The sequence below is a fragment of the Galleria mellonella genome, unplaced genomic scaffold, assembly GCF_026898425.1.
Source record: "Galleria mellonella isolate WM207_F2 unplaced genomic scaffold, CSIRO_AGI_GalMel_v1 utg150, whole genome shotgun sequence".
Classification (NCBI taxonomy): domain Eukaryota; kingdom Metazoa; phylum Arthropoda; class Insecta; order Lepidoptera; family Pyralidae; genus Galleria; species Galleria mellonella.
Window position 1 is genome coordinate 889,772 of NW_026442002.1, and position 19,880 is coordinate 909,651.

General features: G+C 33.2%; 3 protein-coding genes across 3 annotated transcripts; 2 read left to right on the top strand and 1 right to left on the bottom strand.

Moving 5' to 3' along the window:
- The first annotated feature begins 297 nt into the window (after positions 1 to 297).
- On the top strand, positions 298 to 1,465 carry LOC128200092 (uncharacterized). Its single transcript, XM_052892260.1, has one exon. The coding sequence runs from the start codon at positions 421 to 423 to the stop codon at positions 1,378 to 1,380; it is 960 nt and encodes a 319-aa protein (XP_052748220.1). The 5' UTR covers positions 298 to 420; the 3' UTR covers positions 1,381 to 1,465.
- A 1,050-nt stretch (positions 1,466 to 2,515) lies between these two features.
- On the bottom strand, positions 2,516 to 14,945 carry LOC113522423 (uncharacterized). Its single transcript, XM_026908096.3, has 2 exons — positions 14,775 to 14,945; positions 2,516 to 14,694 (listed from the first exon to the last, which is right to left on the bottom strand). Exon 2 carries the CDS (start codon positions 14,629 to 14,631, stop codon positions 12,694 to 12,696), a length of 1,938 nt encoding a protein of 645 aa, XP_026763897.2. The 5' UTR covers positions 14,632 to 14,694; positions 14,775 to 14,945; the 3' UTR covers positions 2,516 to 12,693.
- Positions 14,946 to 15,838: 893 nt separating this feature from the next.
- On the top strand, positions 15,839 to 17,432 carry LOC113522425 (partner of xrn-2 protein 1-like). The gene is made up of 3 exons (XM_026908098.3): positions 15,839 to 16,070; positions 16,600 to 16,766; positions 17,266 to 17,432. Exons 2-3 carry the CDS (start codon positions 16,603 to 16,605, stop codon positions 17,411 to 17,413), a joined length of 312 nt encoding a protein of 103 aa, XP_026763899.1. The 5' UTR covers positions 15,839 to 16,070; positions 16,600 to 16,602; the 3' UTR covers positions 17,414 to 17,432.
- Positions 17,433 to 19,880: the final 2,448 nt, after the last annotated feature.

Genomic DNA, 19,880 nt, shown 5'->3' on the forward strand with positions numbered 1-19,880 from the left:
TGCTGCTCTTAAGATATTACCTGCTTATAATTATTAGTTATGTCCTTATTTCTGATATTTGTTACATCAATTTTACTTTTTCAACTGTAACTTAATAATAATAGATACAAAAAGGTTAATATTATACAAAAAAAAATATAAAAATGACACCTTATCTGGATCTAATCTATTCTGTCTTAAGTCTGATTAACAACTAGATGTTTAAGCGATAGTAAATCTATTTATAATCGGTCATTTGGTGAAATAAACAGTACTCTTGATTATCCTTAATCTATGGACTATACTTTTATGAACATCCCTACTCAACGGGAGTTCACGTGACAATTTCAAAATGACATTTATTAATTTTATACTCTCAAATTTTGAATTTTTATTATTTTTGAAAATAGAAATAATAATAACCTGAATTATAAATAAATAATGTCCGATATTTGGACATTTCATCCGCTATCAGAAGATGAAGTTCTTAAATGCATCGCGTTAGCTCCGCGGCCGAACGACAACAATAAATGGTTCAGAAGATTTGGACACAAACTTATCGCACCGTGCTGTAATGATGAAAATATTTTATCTCCAAAAACTAACGACCGTGTAGAAAAAAAATCAAAGACTCCCGACCCTGAGGACTGTCCGCTTGAAATAGAAAAAAATAAAATCGACTCTAACGAAAAACATTTCGAGGATTTTCTCGAAGCCGTAGAAAACGATCCGATTTTACAATTCAATAGTTTAGTGGAAGAATGCTTGAAAGATAATGTCTTGTTAACGAAACTGGCACAAAAATTAACAACATTTTCAGTTGAGAAAATATGTAAGCATATTTATGAAAATGAAAATATTAATTCTGCATTCCTAGAAATATTTCATAAATATTTTGTACCTGCTTATTTGAAACGCGAGCACAGTTGTATTTCATTAGACATACTCGTCAGAGCTCATGCCAAATATCCTGTATTGTTTAAAACACTACTCTGCACCATTCTAAAGGATCCAGAGATACCAAATTTATTTTTTCAAGACTTTATTTCGTCCATAGACGAAACAGAACAAACAAAATTATTGTTGGACATTTCAAATTTTGAATTAAGAACAGAGGAGTTTATAAACAATATTTTCAGTATATACACAGCATATAAAAACTCTGAAAAGACAGATAGAATACAAACATTTATTTTGGATCATATCTTGCAATGCGGCCATATTTGTTCTAATGATAAGCATTTTGGTAGATTGTTGTTGGCTTTTCTACAAGCAGAGAAACATTTAAATATATGTCAGAACTATGGTAATATAGAGAGAATAATAGAAATACATAAATCACCCTTCCGAAGACCTTGTTGGAATATTTTTAAAGAATTAAACAAGAACAATGCTTTGTAATGGCTGAAGCTTTGAATTTATATCATTATGAGATTTGGGTATATTTTTAAATAAGCAAGAAATATTTAAAATTATTTATTTTTTTTTTAATAAACATTTACAAAATAAATTTGTACCTATAAATGTGTACCTCTATTAATAAATATGGTATCTAACAAAAAGTCTGGAATAGAACTAGTTAGAGGACTCAGGTGTTATTCCTGTGCACCCTGTAAATTCACTGCCATATCGCACCCTTCAAACCGAAACACAGCTGTGCAAACACAACTGCTTCACGGTTGAAACACGAATGGGACAGAGGTACCCAAGCAAACGACTTTTGTACAAAGTCAAATGTGTTATTAATCATGGGGCTGCCAGTACCCATTACCCTAACAATAAAAAGTTAATAATAAATAGGACTCACGCTTAAGTAGACTAGTTTCCTAATTACCACTTTCCATCAGGTGGGCCGTTAGCTTGTTTGCCATTCTAAGTTGTATAAAAAAAAAGCAGATAATATAATATACCCAGCCTGGTCAACGTTCACATGGTCCACACAAGAAACCATTAATAGCAATATACCCTATTCGCATTGTTAGCAATATATTCTGTCAGGTCGACTTCCCCGTGGTCCTCCTTGTAAACCATAAATGCTAAATTCCAGGTGTATTTGTCACAATCTGCTATCTAAGCAGCTTCGTCCTCACCTATCATCACTCGCTGGTGCCCCGCCAGGATATACCGATAGTGTAACGATCACGCGGTTAGGGGGGAAAGGGATTGTTAGTAATGGGGTCTAATAGCCCCATTACTGGCAATACACCCTCTCAGCTTGACCTCCACGCGGTTCCCCCTGGAAACCATCATGTTTATTTCTTGTCGAATTCATCATGGTGGGCCAACTGACCTGTATTCATTCTAACCTATCATCTGCCACTGGTGCTTCGTCGGTGTATACCAATAGCGCGGGCGGGGTAAAGATCTCCACGCGGTTTCCCCTGGAAACCATCGTGATTAATTCATCTTTAAATTCGTCACGCTACCTACAGTAAAGAGGAAAGAGTCGAGAAGAAGCGTGACTTTGAGAGTAAAGTTGGTAGAAAAGGGATCGAGGGTTAATGGGTGAAAAACAGTCTATAATGAAACAACAAAATTCCAAACTGCACAATTTTAATTAGTCAAAAACCAGTTTGAATTTAGGTGATGCGTTATAACAGACAAAATTATCAATATTTAAATATCACAATAATAGTTATATAGTGTTTTTGAATCCAATATTGTTTAAAAAAAAATATGACTTAGTACCTTTGCCTTTCCTTGAGTGGGATAAATTAAACTACTACTGTTTAAAAAAAAAGTTTAACTGTTGGCTTTTTTCTTTTTTTTTGTGAATACCAAAAATACAGCAGAATCACGATGAGAAATAATGTTTTAAAAAACATTTATGTAAATCTACTCGAATAAAAACAAATAAAAAACTTAAATTTTAAATAATTGTTCAACAAAAAAAAAACAATTTCAAATGTGACAAAATAAATTATATTGATTTAAAAACTAAAATACAGAAGCAATTTTTTATAAAATCTCTATACGACGTATCTGTAAGTATATGCTTTCAGATAAAAAAAAAAGAATTTTCCAAATCGGTTTACAACTGACGGGAGTTATAAGATGACAAACATAAAAAAAATTCAATCCAATTGAGACCCTCCCTTCTTTTAGAAGTGAGGAAGACGTAAATAACTATCAAAATAACTAATATTGTGATATATATTTTTTTTATGATATGAACACGTTTTATGGATCACAGATAGAGAATTAACGGCCTTGAGCGTGGTAACTTTTTAAAATACTTTTTGCGTTAAACTTTTTCAAAGATGGCGCGAAATAACATTATTTAAACTTATATCAAACATGGCGGGAAATATTATTTAAACTTTTTCAAATATGGCGGGAAATATTATATAAACTTTTATCAAACATGGCGGGAAATAATATTATGTACATGGTAAAATTAATTTGATACAATAATTGGTTTTCGCCGTGTGATCTCTGCATAAATGGGCCACTGCTAATCCCATTGGTGTCGTAAGAGGCGACTAAGGGAATTTAACGCTTGAAGGAGGGGCAGCAGCGTCCATCTTAAAACATTACCAAAGATAAATTGCGGTTGCCGACTTGCCTGTCAAGATTTGCAATTACTGGCAGAATGCCCCACATAAATGGGAAGGCCTATGTTCAGCAGTGGACACGTAACGGTTGATATAATAAAAGTCATTGGTTTTCCTTTTCAGAAACGTTACATTAAAAAAAAGTCTAATCTTAAAATAAAGTAAGCTGGCTGGTTTAATACCTTATAGGGCCTTAACGTTTTAACCGATCACTATGAAATTTGATATATACGTACTATATTAGACTATAACTAAGTATAAAACGGTAAATTTTAATTTCTTGCTAGTAACGATCGGTTTTAAAAATTCATTCACCTATAGAAAGCATTATATCAGCGAGCAATATGGACAAATTTTATTTGAAAAAAAAAATTAAATTTACCGCACTATTTATCCGTAATATTTTATTTTCGATACACCGTGTGGTCCAGACATAGAATAACATAGGCCACTCCTTTCTTTCCCTTAGGTGTCGTAAGAGGCGATCAAGTTTTTTTTTATGGGTGAAAATGGTATGGTAACCCCGTCTGCGCTAACGGGATACGCTGGCGGAGCACCAGTGAAGGGTGATCGATGAGAATGAAAACAGGCCAGTTGGCCCATCATGATGAATTCATCAGGAATTAACCATGATAGTTTCCAGGGGGAACCGCGTGGAGGCGGATCTGATTGGGTCATATTGCTAGCAATGGGATTCTCAGTCTCCATTACTAACAATCCCTTTCCCCCCTGAGGCGATCAAGTTTGACGGTTCTCGATACACCTGCCAAGCGTGGTAGCTACTTGGAAACCCCTCTTTTTTGGAAAAAAAAACCCTTTACTCAACAGTGGACAAGTTAATGGATGTTAAAACGATGACGAAAAATAAAACCTCGTGCAATCGACTTTAAAAATAACGTTTTATCTTTCAAGATTTCTCGAACCCATTGCCATAACACTGATAGAGTTATTAATCTTTGAGAGCCTTATTTGCTCGAAGATTCCATTCGAACAGTTCAAGTGGGCAAATCTATAACAATATTATTGTTTATAACGTGTCAATCTCGAGTGGTTGACATGTGAGACTGTATATCTGCATAGAGACTGCATATCACTGCTGTTATGTGCCACGAGTGGCCAGGGCCCGATTTAGGTATGTTGCCTTCCCGGGCAAAAAATTAAGCGTTAAATTTTGCATGCAGTCATAACTACAAACAACTATATTCGATTGTGACAAGACCAGTTATTTCGAGATAAAAATTAAACTAATGGTGTGATTTTGATAAAACGTCTAAGGTATCAATCTGTAAGTATATCCTTTCGGGAAAAAAAATGAATTTACCAAATCGGTTTACAACTGACGGAATTATGAGGTGATAAATGTAAGAAAAGTATAGCCGGATTGAGAACCTTTTTTTAAGTTGGTTAAGAAGAAAGGTTGATTTCGCTACGCGAAAAAAGAGTCTTCAATCTTCTAGAGACCGATTGGGGACACAGAGATCTAAGGAGCTACCAAAGAAGTGCAAAACTACGACACTAGAGGTATCACGCGCGTATTTAAGGCCATGAAGAAATCTTAATACACCCATTTTGAAAAATGCTATTATTATGTAGGTCGCGAGGAAAACCTCGGCAGAGGACTTATTCTATAACCTGAGGGCTCGTAGGAGGAAATTCCTCTGAAACCGCACTGTACGCAACCATTTAGGTTCAAGCTTACAAAGATGAAATGCCTGTCGATGGGAAGCGGTGCGATGATAAAAGGTGGCTGTGGGCATTACAAATAAATCTCAAATGATCGAGAATATTCTTTTAAAAGGCACTTAAAAAGTAGACGGAGTGTTTAACACATTTTTCGTCAGCCATTTTCAACATCAATTTTGCCGTTGTGGGCAATCGCCCGACTCGCCCCTAAATCGGACCCTGTGAATCGTTACGCAATGCAGTACCACCCGTGGTATCGATTGGCCTTGGTATAAAACTTGGCATGGTAACACTCTTACGAGTTTATGTACACCTAGTAACGAATGATAACGTACCGACTTAGGCGGGAAAGGGATTGTTAGCAATTGAGTTTGACAGCCTCATTGCTAGCAATATGCCCTATTAAGTCGAACTCCACGTGGTTCCCCCTGGAACCCATCGTGAATAATTCTTGTTGAATTCGTCACGATGGGCTAACTGACCTGCTTCATCCTCACCTATCATCTTCCACTGGTGCCTCGCCGGTGTATACCGATAGCACGGGCGGAGTTATCACTCTATAGTCAGCCATAAAAAAAATTATACCGCTTAAAATATGGCATTAGCACATTTGACAAGCCGTGTGGTCCCGGCATAGAATAGGCCCTTTCTTTCTCGTGGATAAGAGGCGACTAAGTGAGACGCGGGATGGACAGCAGCGTCCCTCTCAAAACATTACCAAAACCTAACTATGGTTACCAATGCACTTGCCAAGGGTGGCGACTACTGGCAAAACCCTCCTTACAGGAGAGGCCTATGTCTTATATGTATAAATAATGCCTTTTTTTACGTTAAACTGTAATACATTAACGTCCGCACGGGTAGATAGTGCGGGGATTTCTATATTTTTTTTTTAATGAAATATGCCCCTTGATACTCGCTAACGTAGTTTTTTTTTTTATAGGCGAAAGAATTTTTTTACATCGAGTTTGATTACTAATAAAAAAAAATGTTTTTCTTTTTTCAATGTTGGTTTAGATAAAGATATTTGCAATGTTATAGGTACATTTTTAATCGTCACGCCATCTAGTGGGGGTCGTTAATCCCCACTAGATGGCGTGACGATCTCACGATGGAGTTACGAGTGAAACAGCTCGGGTACGTTGCTTATGGCAGTCTAAGGGAGAGACCTATATTCAGTTCCTGACAGTGGCCAGATAACGAATGGTACGCTGATTTTCGAAATAAGGCCAAAAGTATTTTTCAAAGCCATCACGCGGTGTTTTAGCTAAAAACTATTTTAACAACAATTCTGAATCGTATCAATATTAAAAATCACAGAAGCATTAAGTACCATTTTTTGTGTGTAAATTACATTTTCACTTAACATGTTTATTTTTTATGTGTAAAAATTCTAATTTATTGTTTATTTTTGTGTAACATAAGTATTTCCTATGTGTAAAAACCATTGCTTTTTTATGTGTAAAATTACAATATATGAGTGTAAAATACATTTTTGTGTAATATAATAATTTTGTAACCCTATGGTATGTTTCGTAATATGTCAATTTATTTTTAGTTCAAATACAATACTGCTAAAATGATATCTACTTTAATAAATGTGAGGTTTCTTTCAATAAAGTGCTGATACTATGAATGCGTTTTAACATTTCCATTATCTGTCATTAATTTTATTTCAACTTTAATGATAACGGCTACTAAATTGACTTAGCATTTGTTATTTTGCAATATTAACCCTTATTATTACCAAACATAAGAGTGATCAAAGTATTTTAATTCATACCTGTTGCTATATGTTTTTAAGTTTTTTTTTTTTTATGTGTTTCTATTCTTATTAAAAATCATTTCTTACACTTATGTCTTATATCATAATAAAGATAATCAATGGCTCAAAATGGAGGGGGGGGGGGGGGCTAAGTGTTTACTTATAAAAATAAACGGTTTTAAGTATCATAAAATTAATATCAAGCCATTGAAATCTTTGAGAGATACATGCCTTATTATAATAGTAAGCTAAGATTTTTTTTTATAATTTTTTTTTTATTTCATAATACCCTTGACATGGAATGACTATAATTATATTAAAAACATTAGTCATGTGTCCTATAAATTTTGTCTAAATAACATCATCTATTGCCCATGAATTGTATAACAGTGCTGTTGACCGCAAAATAAGAAAGAGATCATGTACAGAATAATTGATAGCTTTTTTTATTATTTTTTCTTCTGTCAAAGTTTTCTCAATGAGTTCCACTTGCGGTCAACATGGTTTGCGGCGCTTCAAGAAACAATAATATAATTTTGTTTACAATTTTATTACCAAAATTCTTTTATTTATATATCTATGTGTAACTTGGCAATCTCTATTGATTTAGTTATTCTTATTCTATTTTTACGACAATTAAATATATTTTTGTTTCTCAATCCGCCATTCAATTTTGACATCTATAAAGTAAAAAACAATTATCGACTATAATTACTTAGAATACTTAATATAGGCAGTTCCGATGGCTTTTTTGTGTGGCATCAAATCAGTCTTTTGAATTATTGCAGATGTGAGATCACTGTATTTATATTTACAAATAGTTACAAATTAATGTGGACTTAAACATAATTGATTAAAGGAAACTTAACGCATTCACTGTTTATTGTTTCCGACATTAAAGCGTAAGACAAATTAACTAAGAGCTCAAGAGAACCCAACTTAGTGCTTTTTTTTATATTTAGTATTGCAAACAAGCAGATGGGCTTCCTGATTCGTGACGCCCATGACATTCCCGAGAACTGATTTATTACATTCCCATATCCGATACATAATTTCACTGCCATATCACGCCCTTCACACCGTAACATTGCCATGTAAGTACAGTTATGTGGAAAAAAATACAAGAATAGGAGAGAATGGGGAGGTGCAGTGTCCATGCTTTAGCTTACCAGTGTAGTTTGCGGTCAAACTACAGAGCTAAACTAATACAACTAACTAAACTATGGGAGTTACATAAACTTATAATTTCAGCTATGTTATTAGCCGCTCTTTGCGATGAAATGAAAGAAGACCTACACTTGTAACTAGGCCTAAAAAATCTTGTCATCAAAAGGCAGGACTCTCATACGAATAGTTATAGTTTACTAGTAATATTCTCATTATTATATACTTCATTTATCTGTAATTTTCAGTGTAAACCCAAATAGATTACATAGTTTTACTTATCTCTCATAATTGGGTATGCGCTAAGCTAAACTAAAAGGAATTAATTTTGCATGGCTTAGCTCTAAATGTGGTATGCGTTAAATTCCCATTAATCCATTATATTTAAATATATAAAAAAATGAACAAAGTTTTACAAATAATACAGATTCAGTCATAATTAAGTAGTCAAGTAATAAACAGAAAAAAAAGTTAGAAAACAGAGATAGTCTAAGACGCTACGATACAATCTAAGCTATTTATTCAGATCGTGGTCTAAAACATTTAGAAGTCTATTATTTTAGTCAAGTATTTATAAATTATATTAAAAGTTGCCTCTCACTATTTGCTACTTCATATACCTATATATTACTTCATATGTTTAAATTACAAGATGTATATATTTAATATATTATTTATTAATATGACTAAATTAACCTAAAGAAGAAAGCAAAGAAAATAATAAAATATTAAATAGAATATTAGAAAAAAAATAAAAATATAACTTTTGATTATAAAAATATAACTATATTAGAAGTTTAGAATGAAGATCAAAATAATATTGATTGTAGAATAATTTTATTATTTCAAACTGAAATGGGAAAACTTTTAGAAATTAATTCAACAATATTACGTTTACTTTCCACCTGCTGCTACTTATTATACCTAGTAATTGCATTATGAATATGAGACAATGAACTATAGGTAGATTTTGTTTTACAAAAGAATGCACCGACTTCAACTGTGTTAATTTCATTTAAAAACTAAACTACTAAAGCGATTTGGATAAAGTTTCTATGGTACCAATCTGAAAGTAATCTTTCAGATAAAAAAGAATTTTACAAATCGGTTTACAACTGACGGAGTTATGAGGTAACAAATTTAAAAATAAATACATCTAAGAACCGAATTCAGAATCTTCTTTTTTGACGTTGATTGAAAAATTTCCTTTCGACTTTACATAATATTTGAACGAGATATTATTGTGATTTATGAGCTGTTGATATTAAATTAAAAATATTAAATTACGATTCCAAATAAACGAGGATAAAAACTGACACAGGAAAAGATAAGAGTTGAAACTATACGAGTATATTATTTCTAGTTCAGCAACTTATCTTGTTACTTGAAATCTAGCGCATTCCTGGATATGTTTAGTTACCGATTAGATGTATATTATAGTTGTCTGCTATCTAATCTGCATAATAATTATTAAAAAAATACTGAAAAATAGATTCAATAAATAATCACAAAATAAAGTGTTGTTGGAACAATTAGACGCTGAAAGGATCAGGAAAATGACAGTCTTAGTTTAACGTAAAATACGAGATAAATACTTGATTAAAACAAAGACCAATAAATATTACAAAAAATAAATTTGAATAAATACGAGTGAGTTATAGAAGGAAGTAAAATACGAGTATGTTGCTTTAAGATGAGAAATGCATTATTATGAGCTTATATCTTATCAAATATCGCAGTGTAAGCTAAGCTTATTCGAGCTAAATACATTTAAAACTGGATACAATGTAAAACACCCTGTTTTCAAAACGGTCGAGTTCGCTCTCTCGGTAAGTTTAGAAAGGCACGAGATCGTTTATTTTTATTAGTGAAAAACTGTTTTAAATATAAAATAGATTTTTACCCGTATCACAGAAATATGGAGCGCTTTGTTTTGTTAATGTGTTAGCTTAACTATGTGTTCATGACTGCAATCCTTGTTATGGCAGAGAGAGGCATTTGCTGACCATGATTGCTGTAAAGTATGTAATTTTATACGTTTAAATCCAGCATAGCAAACGGCGAGACTATTGACGCCATTCGAAATAATTTGGATATAAACTGTATTTTCCATCACCGAAACTGCCTTACCATTGGACAATATTACATGGTCACACACATTGATTTCTTAGTGCGATCATTTCTTGCAATTGTTTGTATCTATAATAAGTTTACTAATCTAATTTTTTGGAAGAAATCAAATAATGTCTATCTTAAATTAATTGGTAATCGAGGAAACTTAATGATCAAGAGATGGGCAGTAACATCCCTTTTTAAACATCACCAAAGCCTAATTGCGGTTGCCAATATGCCTGCCAAGCGTGGCAACTACTGACAAAACCCCCCCAATAAGGCGAGGCTGAACAAGCAGTGGACAGATAACAGCTGATATGATAGAGTCCAGCTCTTTATGACAAAATAACAATTTTAGAAAAAAAAATTAAGATTCCCATAATATCTAGCCTTGGGCGTCAGAATATTCTTTACTGTTTTTTAATAGAATTTTGTCTAAGAAATCAATTTGTTGGCCAATAACTTAAGTAAAAATGCCATTAGGGACCAGCCTTTGGACTAAAAGAAAATACAAAATTAATGTTCTATTTTTTCAATCAACAAAATGGATAATGATAATTTGGAAAACCCTGCTTTGTTTTTAATGGTACTAAGTTGATTTTTCTCTTATTTAAGGGGAATTCACACATTAACTTTATAAAGCACGAGTTTCATAGAAACTTCAATATTATGACTGCGAAAGCGAACTCGACAAAAAGGTAAGTTTCGACCTAGTATTGTCTAAAACGGCTAACAATGGACTCTATTGTATGAACACAATATTTTACCCCTTTACTCATAAAAACTAAAACGTCTTACAAATGATTTTTAATTACTACAATGTTTTGTCACTGTCTAACAAATTGAGAAACTAATGTAAAAAAAAGGAGGTAAAATATTACAATAGTTAAAATAATATAAATGAGAGGTTTACGTTTTTATAAATAAGGGGATTAGACGGTACTCTAACTATGGCAGTGACGTTAAAGTCTGAACACAAATTAAGGAAGCGTGCTTGAAAAATTATCTCTCTAAAAATAGCATCTCCATATTACACAAAAAAAAAAACTTATGATTTTTTTTATTTATATCTACTGATTCAATTATTTCAATTCAAAAAATAATTAATTTTAAAATACTTATTTTTTAAATTATTAATTTTCAAGCACGCTTACCTAAGTGACGTAACACAATTTTTTACAGCTAAAAATCACAATCGAATTTGGTCGCTATTTTTTTCAAACAAAAAAGGACACTTCATGAATATGTTTGTAAATGAGATCCTGTACATTTTAATTTCAGTATCAAGAAAAATATTCGATTTAACAAGAATTTGCAAATAAATAACAGAAAGTAGTCAAGATACAACAATAAATTCTATCAAACAAATGTAAGTATATTGCTAAAATGTAATAGTACCAATTTGTTTATTAATTAAATATATCAAAACATTATGGTTGTAAAAAGAATTGAAAAATAAATTTAATTTATGATGAGACTAATCACAACCACGAAAAAAAATAGTAGAAAATAAAATGGAATTCTTTGATTTGGTATTCTAAAACTTATTTCTTGTGTGTAAAAAAGCTATGTGTCAATAACTGGTATACTATAACTATCACACTAAATAAGTTGATTAATATACAATAATTAATACAAATAGTTATTACAAATTAAACATTTCACTTTGCCCCGTATCATTTGTGTAAAAATGGAATGCTAAATCAAAATGGAAGACGTATTTATAAAGTTATGAATTAACATTAAAAATAGCATAATTATAAAACCGAATTCATACCGTAGATCGAGGTTAATGAAATATAAATAAAAAAAAAATTAAGCAAGTAGTTAAATACAAATGATAAGGGACATAAAGACAAACACATGCGACATGCACTTATGAGTGTTCATAACTAACACGAACAAGTATGGAAACGTCGCAATTGTCTGTTAATACTCAAAAACAATTGAATAGTCAATGTTTCTGGTTGATTGTTTAAAAAGTGCTCTCTACGGTGGAAGCCATATTTTTAGAAAGAAGAAGAAGAAGAAGTGCTCCGCCAACTAACTATACACAATAACATACTTATTAAGCAGTCACAAAGGAAAATTTGGATTTTCATTGCGAAAAAGTATTTGAAATAGTTCAAACCAAAATGTGAAGTAGGTGCAAAGTTTTCACAGTGGATTTACATGCAACACATTCTGTGATTAACGTTTTGTTTTGGTAGTAAAGCACTTATTTAATAATCAATCATAAATAAAAAGAAGGTCTGTTTGAATCGAAGCATTTGGCGTTCCATTGTTTCTGCCTACCCTAATGGGAGACAGGCGTGACAGATATGTATGTATGTATATATGTATGTAAATAAAAAGAATTTATCAATTGTTTTTGACAGATAATTGACAAAATTGACAGATAATTGCAACATTACAATACTCTGAATATGAACGCGCTTAATCTAAAATCTCTGACAGCTTCTCCCTCCGTTCCACGTGGGCAGACTCTGCACAATGAGCCATTAAAACTGATTCTCCAATGATCAAATTCTCAAAGCACAGTGAGCAAGCGTACATTGCATCTCCGAAACAGACTATCTTATTATCATCTCGGTACATAACCATGGGATTTAACACCGTACTGGGTTGAATTTCCTTTCCAGTCGATACGCACTTCTTGATGTATGCAGTTTTGTATAAGAAATGTATTTTTTCACAGTGTATTTGGCTTAAAATATGTTTGAGTAGACCGTTCTCATCGTTTTCCACAGACTTACAAGCTGGACAGTAGAAGCTTATGGTGTTTTTGGACTCAAATTCATCTTCTGCAGGTTCACATTTCAGTTGGATACTGTGCACTTGTACGTAGAAGGTGATACGCTCAATTGCTGCTTTCTGCAGGAACGTACTGTACAGACTGGTGTCTTGGAAGCTGTTGTAGCTAATGATCTGGTCTAGAGATTCGGAATAAGCTGTTAAAGTAGACGAGTCCAAACTAAAGTTGCCGATAGATGAACTTATTGACTGGCTCGATAGTGATCTATCATTCTTCGTGGTGACACCGGAGTCACTCTGCGTAGATGGAGATCTGTGGTAGCGACAACGGCAGATACATTTAGACATGTCTGCTTCATCATAATCACTTAGCAATTGGGTTATATTGTTACCAGATATACTGGACATGGAGTCATCTTTCTCTTCAGAGCCAAATAAGTGGAGCATTGCTTCTCTCAAGTCTGGGAAGTCAAAATGCTTGTACTTCTTCTTGTCGTTGATACGAAGACGTTTCTGTGGTTCTTTCTTCTCTTTTTGAAGATCAAATGTCAAACTCCTGCGTTCGTGGGCCAAAAGCTTCTTCTCCACTTCTCTGTTCTGCAAATATGTGTTGACAAATTCATCTATATTATGCTTAATTGACAGCAGCTGCGTTTTCACTTTGAATTTTGTTATAGAGTCTTCTTTCTCCATTACGATGTTCCAAGAGCCAGAAGGACTGGTATCATGGCTCAGATTGTATGTGACTTCACCAAGCATTTTGGGCAACCTACTAACATCTGTATCAGGGAGCGGTGTGAGAACAGATCTATAGTTGAACACCTTGGAGACTTCGATGTGAAATTGAAATTCTGTTAGCAACTTTTTCAACAAACAATCCAGCCTTTCGAGTTTCATCTGATAGTTTAGTAACAATGAGGTTCGTTTGTCCTCATTCCTATCCAACTCGACGTCTGCAAACGACTCTGGCGTTGTCGATGGAACCAATATATTTTCGTTGTCTGCACTAGGTTCAACTTTCCGACACATCTTTATCGATTCTACGTCGCTTTCAGACAAGATTGATATATCAGAATTAGAGTGTTCAGAGGTCGTTAATATTTCGAAATTGTCCTCGTAACTGGATTCATCTGACAAATCGTCATCGAATATCTCGAATGACTTGTTAAAATCTAAACTTTTGAAGCGTTGACTGAACAAATCGGCGCTCTTACAATCCAGCAGAATGTGTTTTGGAGTATTTTCGACATTATTGGAGTCATCAGATGTTATTTCCGTCATCGATTGACTGGCTTTTTTTATGTCCAACTTCAATTTTTTCCCTTTCCTCCTGTCCTTTTTTGGGGCCCCAATACTTACTAAAACATCAGTGTCAGATAGAGATCCCTTTTTGGATGCGTAATTTTCGATAGAATTGGACAATTTTAAGCTGTTAGTGAAATGTTTTGACGTGGAATCGGGTTCAAGTCGATCAAATGATAAATTATCGGTTTCATATGATGATACGTACGTGGAAGGTTGATTAGCCCCCGCTGGACGGTCCCCATCGGGACTACTGCCTTCGCCTGGTTTTTTGAAGTACGTAATATTGGACAGCATTTTTCTCAGTGAAAACGCCATTTTCGAGACGTTGTTTCTTCAAAAACTAACTGTGTCAATCCCAAAACGATGGTTAATTATAAACTACAACAAAAGCAAAATGTAAACAATACAAAACAGGTAACAAAGAGATGTCGATATTGTTCTATATTAAAATATTTTACCTGTACGTTGATTTGTGACGACAGAATGGTTTATTTTCGTATCACGACATTTTCTGTTACATTTTAACCACTTTATTTATGTGTACCTCCAATATTATTAGCAAATTGTAGATTACTCAATAGAACGATAAAAAAAAGGTTTGACAACAAATAATGAACAGAACGTATGTTTATAAGTTGATCAAATTAAGTTGATTTCTAAAATTAAATAAAATGGCGCTAGTGTTTAGAGACTCTCTAACGAAATCTTTGGTCTCTCGTAGCTTTTAAAATTTGTAGGATTACTTTACTCGATATTTTGTTGCCATTAAAAAATATGTACCAAAAAAATTAATTGTTAATTAGTTTATTATAATTAATCAATACATTTCTACTACTATTCTCGAGTCACAATTGATAAGATTAAGTTTAATTCAAATTAGTAAATAATATTAAAATACAAAGTAGATGTAGTTGTAAAATATAATAAATAACTAGCTGTCAGCGACTTTGTCCACGTAGTCTTTGTTATTGCTGTTTACTATATAGCGATGAATGTACCTATCTACCTATTTATTATGTCTAAAAATACTGGACAAAAATTAACAAATGACGTGTCGTTCTCACTCTTTGACTTAGGTTAAAATAAGTTTACTTAAGTAGGTTGTGTACTAAGCAGTATAAATTACTAGTTTTTTAACTATCTCATGGGAATTCTTTAATTTTTCGAGATTAAAAGTATTTAAAATGTTGATTGAGGATGTAAGGTTAGTACCTTACTTAAATATATTTTAGTTCCAAAACTATCGGACTTTATCGCACACATTCCATTATTGCACTAGTAACACTAACGGATTGTTATTCTGTTATATGCAGATTGACAAAATTTTAATACTACGATAAAGCATTAAAATAAATAAATAAGTTATAATCATAACGAATAACCAAAATATTATTTCTATTTCAACGGATGATTCTTTGACTAAATAAGTTAAAAATGGAAAACATGTAGTAAGAAAAGCATGAATGAAATTTTTAAATGTAGTCTCTCTCTAATGAGTAGTATGAAACGCAAATCGATAAAAAAAAACAAATGTCAGATGCATTCACAACATTCATAAGTATTTATTATGATTGAAATTCATAATTTAATATCACGTGTTAAATTTTATTATGCGAATTTACTTAAATAAATAAACACGATATTTTGACAATATTTTATTTTAAAAAATAACAATAATTAACATAAACAATTGATCTCAGAATTGAGTAAGTTTGAAGTTCAATTTAAAATACCAAATCGGTCTACAAAAAAAAGTAAGTCACAGATTTTTATAATCAAATATTTTCTTTTCTTTTATTTAGTGGTAATCGGTCATCATTTTTATTACTATTTCTGCCAGTGTCATGTATAAAAAGCTCGAAAAACATTACGTAGACATATTAACCCAAATAATAATTGAAATAAGGGTTTTTTTTTTAATGGATGATAATGGAATAGTAACCCCACCCGTGCTATCGGTATACACCGGCGGGGCACCAGTGAGGCATGATAGGTGAGGATGAAGCAGGTCAGTTAGCCCATCGTGACGTATTCAACAATAAACCAATCAAGATGGTTTCCAGGGGGAACCGCGAGGAGGTCGACCTGATAGAGTTTATTGCTGGCAATGGGATTGGTAATCCCCATTACTACCTCTCCCCCTTGAAATAAGGGTAGGGAGATGATGATTTTAAGGCATAGATTTAGTATAATGTTCTATGTATACTTCACAATCTAAGCTTCAAATTTTAAGCATTATGCAAATTCAAATTTCGAATTTCATTTTTACGAAACTTTTTTTAGATAATGAAACCTTCAATAGACGTGGAATCATTGCGCACAGAGCACGAGTCCGACGAACAATGGGAAGTTCGCCGTAACTTCATGTTGGAACATAAAGATGATTTCGAAGAAGCAGAATTGATCACATTGGCTCAGTTATTCACCAATATAGAATTTTTAGGTTGCAGGTAAATTTTTTATTTTTTTTATTAAACTTAGAATGGTGAACAAGCTGACGTCCACCTGATGGAAAGTGGTAACTGTCGCCTAAAAACATGAACAATACCATGGACATAACATACTGTTTCACCCATGATACCCCCCATGCATTGCCATTCCTGAGGACTCAGGTGTTATTCCTCTGTATCCTGTCAATTCATTGCTATATCCCTTCAAACCGAAACACAGCCATGCAAACACAACTGCTTCACGGTAGAAACACGAATGGAACAGAGGTGTCCAATCAAACGACTTTTGTACAAAGTCTCCCTCTGGTAATACATCACCTACAGATCAAAGAGTGAAAGTGATTTATCCAAACTTTTGCTTAATATATTTACTATTTTTTTTTTTATTTTAGTTTGCTACAGACAGTCTTTAAAAAGAAACATAGTAACATTTTTTTTTTAATATTTATTTAAATAATAATATTAGAAAGAAATTTAATCTAATTTATTTTATTTACAGATACCCACCTCAGACAATGAAGCGGATAGCGAAACTGTCAGAAAAAGTCTCGGCAAAATACAGGGAAAGCAGGAAGAACAAACTAAAGAGGACATTTGTAGAAGCTAGTGACGCGGCAGAACAAAAAGCTAAAAGGACATTTAAATAGATATATGAATATAGAAAGATTTGACTGTATTATTTTTAAATCTTCTCTTCGCCTAATCTTATATATGTTGCAGTCGAAACTCTTAACCAGTCAAAAGTTGACTAAAATAACAGTTGAAAGTACCTAACCTAACCGGGGGGGGAAAGGGATTGTTAGTAATGGGGTCAAATAGCCCTATTACTAGCAATGTACCCTGTCAGCTCGACCTCCACGTGGTTCCCCCTGGCAACCATCGTGACTAATTCTAGTTTAATTCGTCACAACAGCTAACAGACCTATTCACATTCATTCATATTCATCTGTCATCCCTCACTGGTGTTCCGCCAGTGTATACCAATAGCGCAGATTGGGTTACCATACCATTATCACCCATTAATAAACCTAACCTAACCGCAAATTTGCGGCGGGAAAGGGATTGTTAGTAATGGAGACAGAATCCCATTGCTAGCAATATACCCAACCAGGTCGACCTCCTCGCGGTTCTTCCTGGAAACTATCGAAAAATATAAAAAGATTCGTCATGGTGGGCTAACTGACCTGCTTCATCCTCACCTATCATCCCTCACTGGTGACCCGCCGGTGTATACCGATAGCGCGGGTGGGGTTACCATACCATTTTCACCCATCAAAAAAAAAACCTAATCTAACCGCAAATTTGCTGTCAAAAGTATTAATAACTAATAATTTTCAGTCAAAACCACTTTTGTTTTGACTGCAACATATATATATATATATATATATATATATATATAACACATGTCACTCTTTCCTTTCCCGTGAATGTCGTACAAGGCGACTAAGGGAGAACAAAGGATGGGCAGCAGCGTCCCTCTTAAAACATCTCCAAAACCTAACTGCGGTTACCAATCGGCCTGCCAAGCGTGATAAGTACTGGCAAAAGGAGCCTGATATGTTGATAATCTCCCATATAGAAACATCGTTTTGATACAATAACATTAGTATTATACATACATACATATCTGTCACGCGTGTCTCCCATTAGGGTAGGCAGAAACAATGGAACGCCAAATGCTTCGATTCAAACAGACCTCTTTCGCTTCCTCTACATTCATCAATCTTTTCATACACGCTCGCCGGTTACGGGTACTTTTAATTTGGCCCTTCTTCAGTACGTCACCTGTTTGGTCAACATACGTCCGTCTAAAGCGGCCCCTACCGACATCTCCATTCATTCTTGCTCGATAAATCTCTAAATAAGGTTCCCAGTAAAGAAATGATACACAAATATATTTAAATATAAAATCTTTAATTAATAAACATTTGATTTGAATTACAAATGACGTAGAAAATTACGTTTTATAGACAAACATCACATATATATATATATATATATATATATATATATATATATATATATATATATATATATATATATATATATATATATATATACATATATATATATATATATATATATATATATATATATATATATATATATATATATATATATATATATATATATATATATATATATATATATATATATATATATATATATATATGTATTATATAGTATATCGCGTACTGCGCGGTTTCAGAGATGTTTCCTCCCACGAACACTCAGGTTGTGGAATGAGCTCCCTGCCGAGGTTTTCCCAAGAGACTACAGCATGGGGTTCTTCAAAATGGGGGTAAAGAGGTTTCTTTAGGGTCGGCAACGCACGCGTAATACCTCTGGTGTTGCAGGTGTTCATAGGCTACGGTAACCACTTACCATCAGGTGGGCCGTATGCTTGTTTGCATGAAATGGAACTGATCGAAGAGTGAAAGGTGAGGAGCGAAAAAGACAGAAGATATATATATAAGACGAACAACATGCGGTGCGTGAAAGACGAATTGATTCCAGACAAATTATACTGAAAGTACCATGGTCTTCAACCTTAGCCTGTTCCATGACGGAACAAACGTACTAAAACAAAAAAGAAAAGACGTATTGTGCGCGAAAAAATTAAAAAAGCACAAGTTAAGATATATCGAAATACTGCATATTTCATTCTTGACTACACACACATATAATATATATATATATATATATATATATATATATATACATTCCCAAAGAGGGTTGACGTAAGGCAAGTGGCCGGTCGTAAAACTAAAAAAAAAACAAATATTTTTGTAACATGGATAAAATCATATTACGCCGACCCCAAATGATTGGAATAAGGGTAGGAAGATGATGATGATGATATACATATATAACATACATATTTAATATCAATCAATAACATTTGTTTGATATATTTCAACAGAATTTACTAAAAAGCTAACCCCGGGAACACTCTCTGAATGTAATCAGTCACGAATTGTAACGTCCAATCGATCCACGTTTGATTCGTACTACAGTTGGACAGCGGCGGACTGGTTCACGGCCGGGGCGCTTGTTGGTTTGTTTACATTATGATTAAATTATATTGAAATAAAACTATATTTTCAGTGTTCA

Bases quoted from the DNA above. Each gene is read 5' to 3' on its own strand.
- LOC128200092 (XM_052892260.1), top strand. From the start codon at position 421: ATGTCCGATATTTGGACATTTCATCCGCTATCAGAAGATGAAGTTCTT.
- LOC113522423 (XM_026908096.3), bottom strand. From the start codon at position 14,631: ATGGCGTTTTCACTGAGAAAAATGCTGTCCAATATTACGTACTTCAAA.
- LOC113522425 (XM_026908098.3), top strand. From the start codon at position 16,603: ATGAAACCTTCAATAGACGTGGAATCATTGCGCACAGAGCACGAGTCC. The intron at 16,767-17,265 runs GTAAATTTTTTA...TTTTATTTACAG, and splicing joins ATAGAATTTTTAGGTTGCAG to ATACCCACCTCAGACAATGA.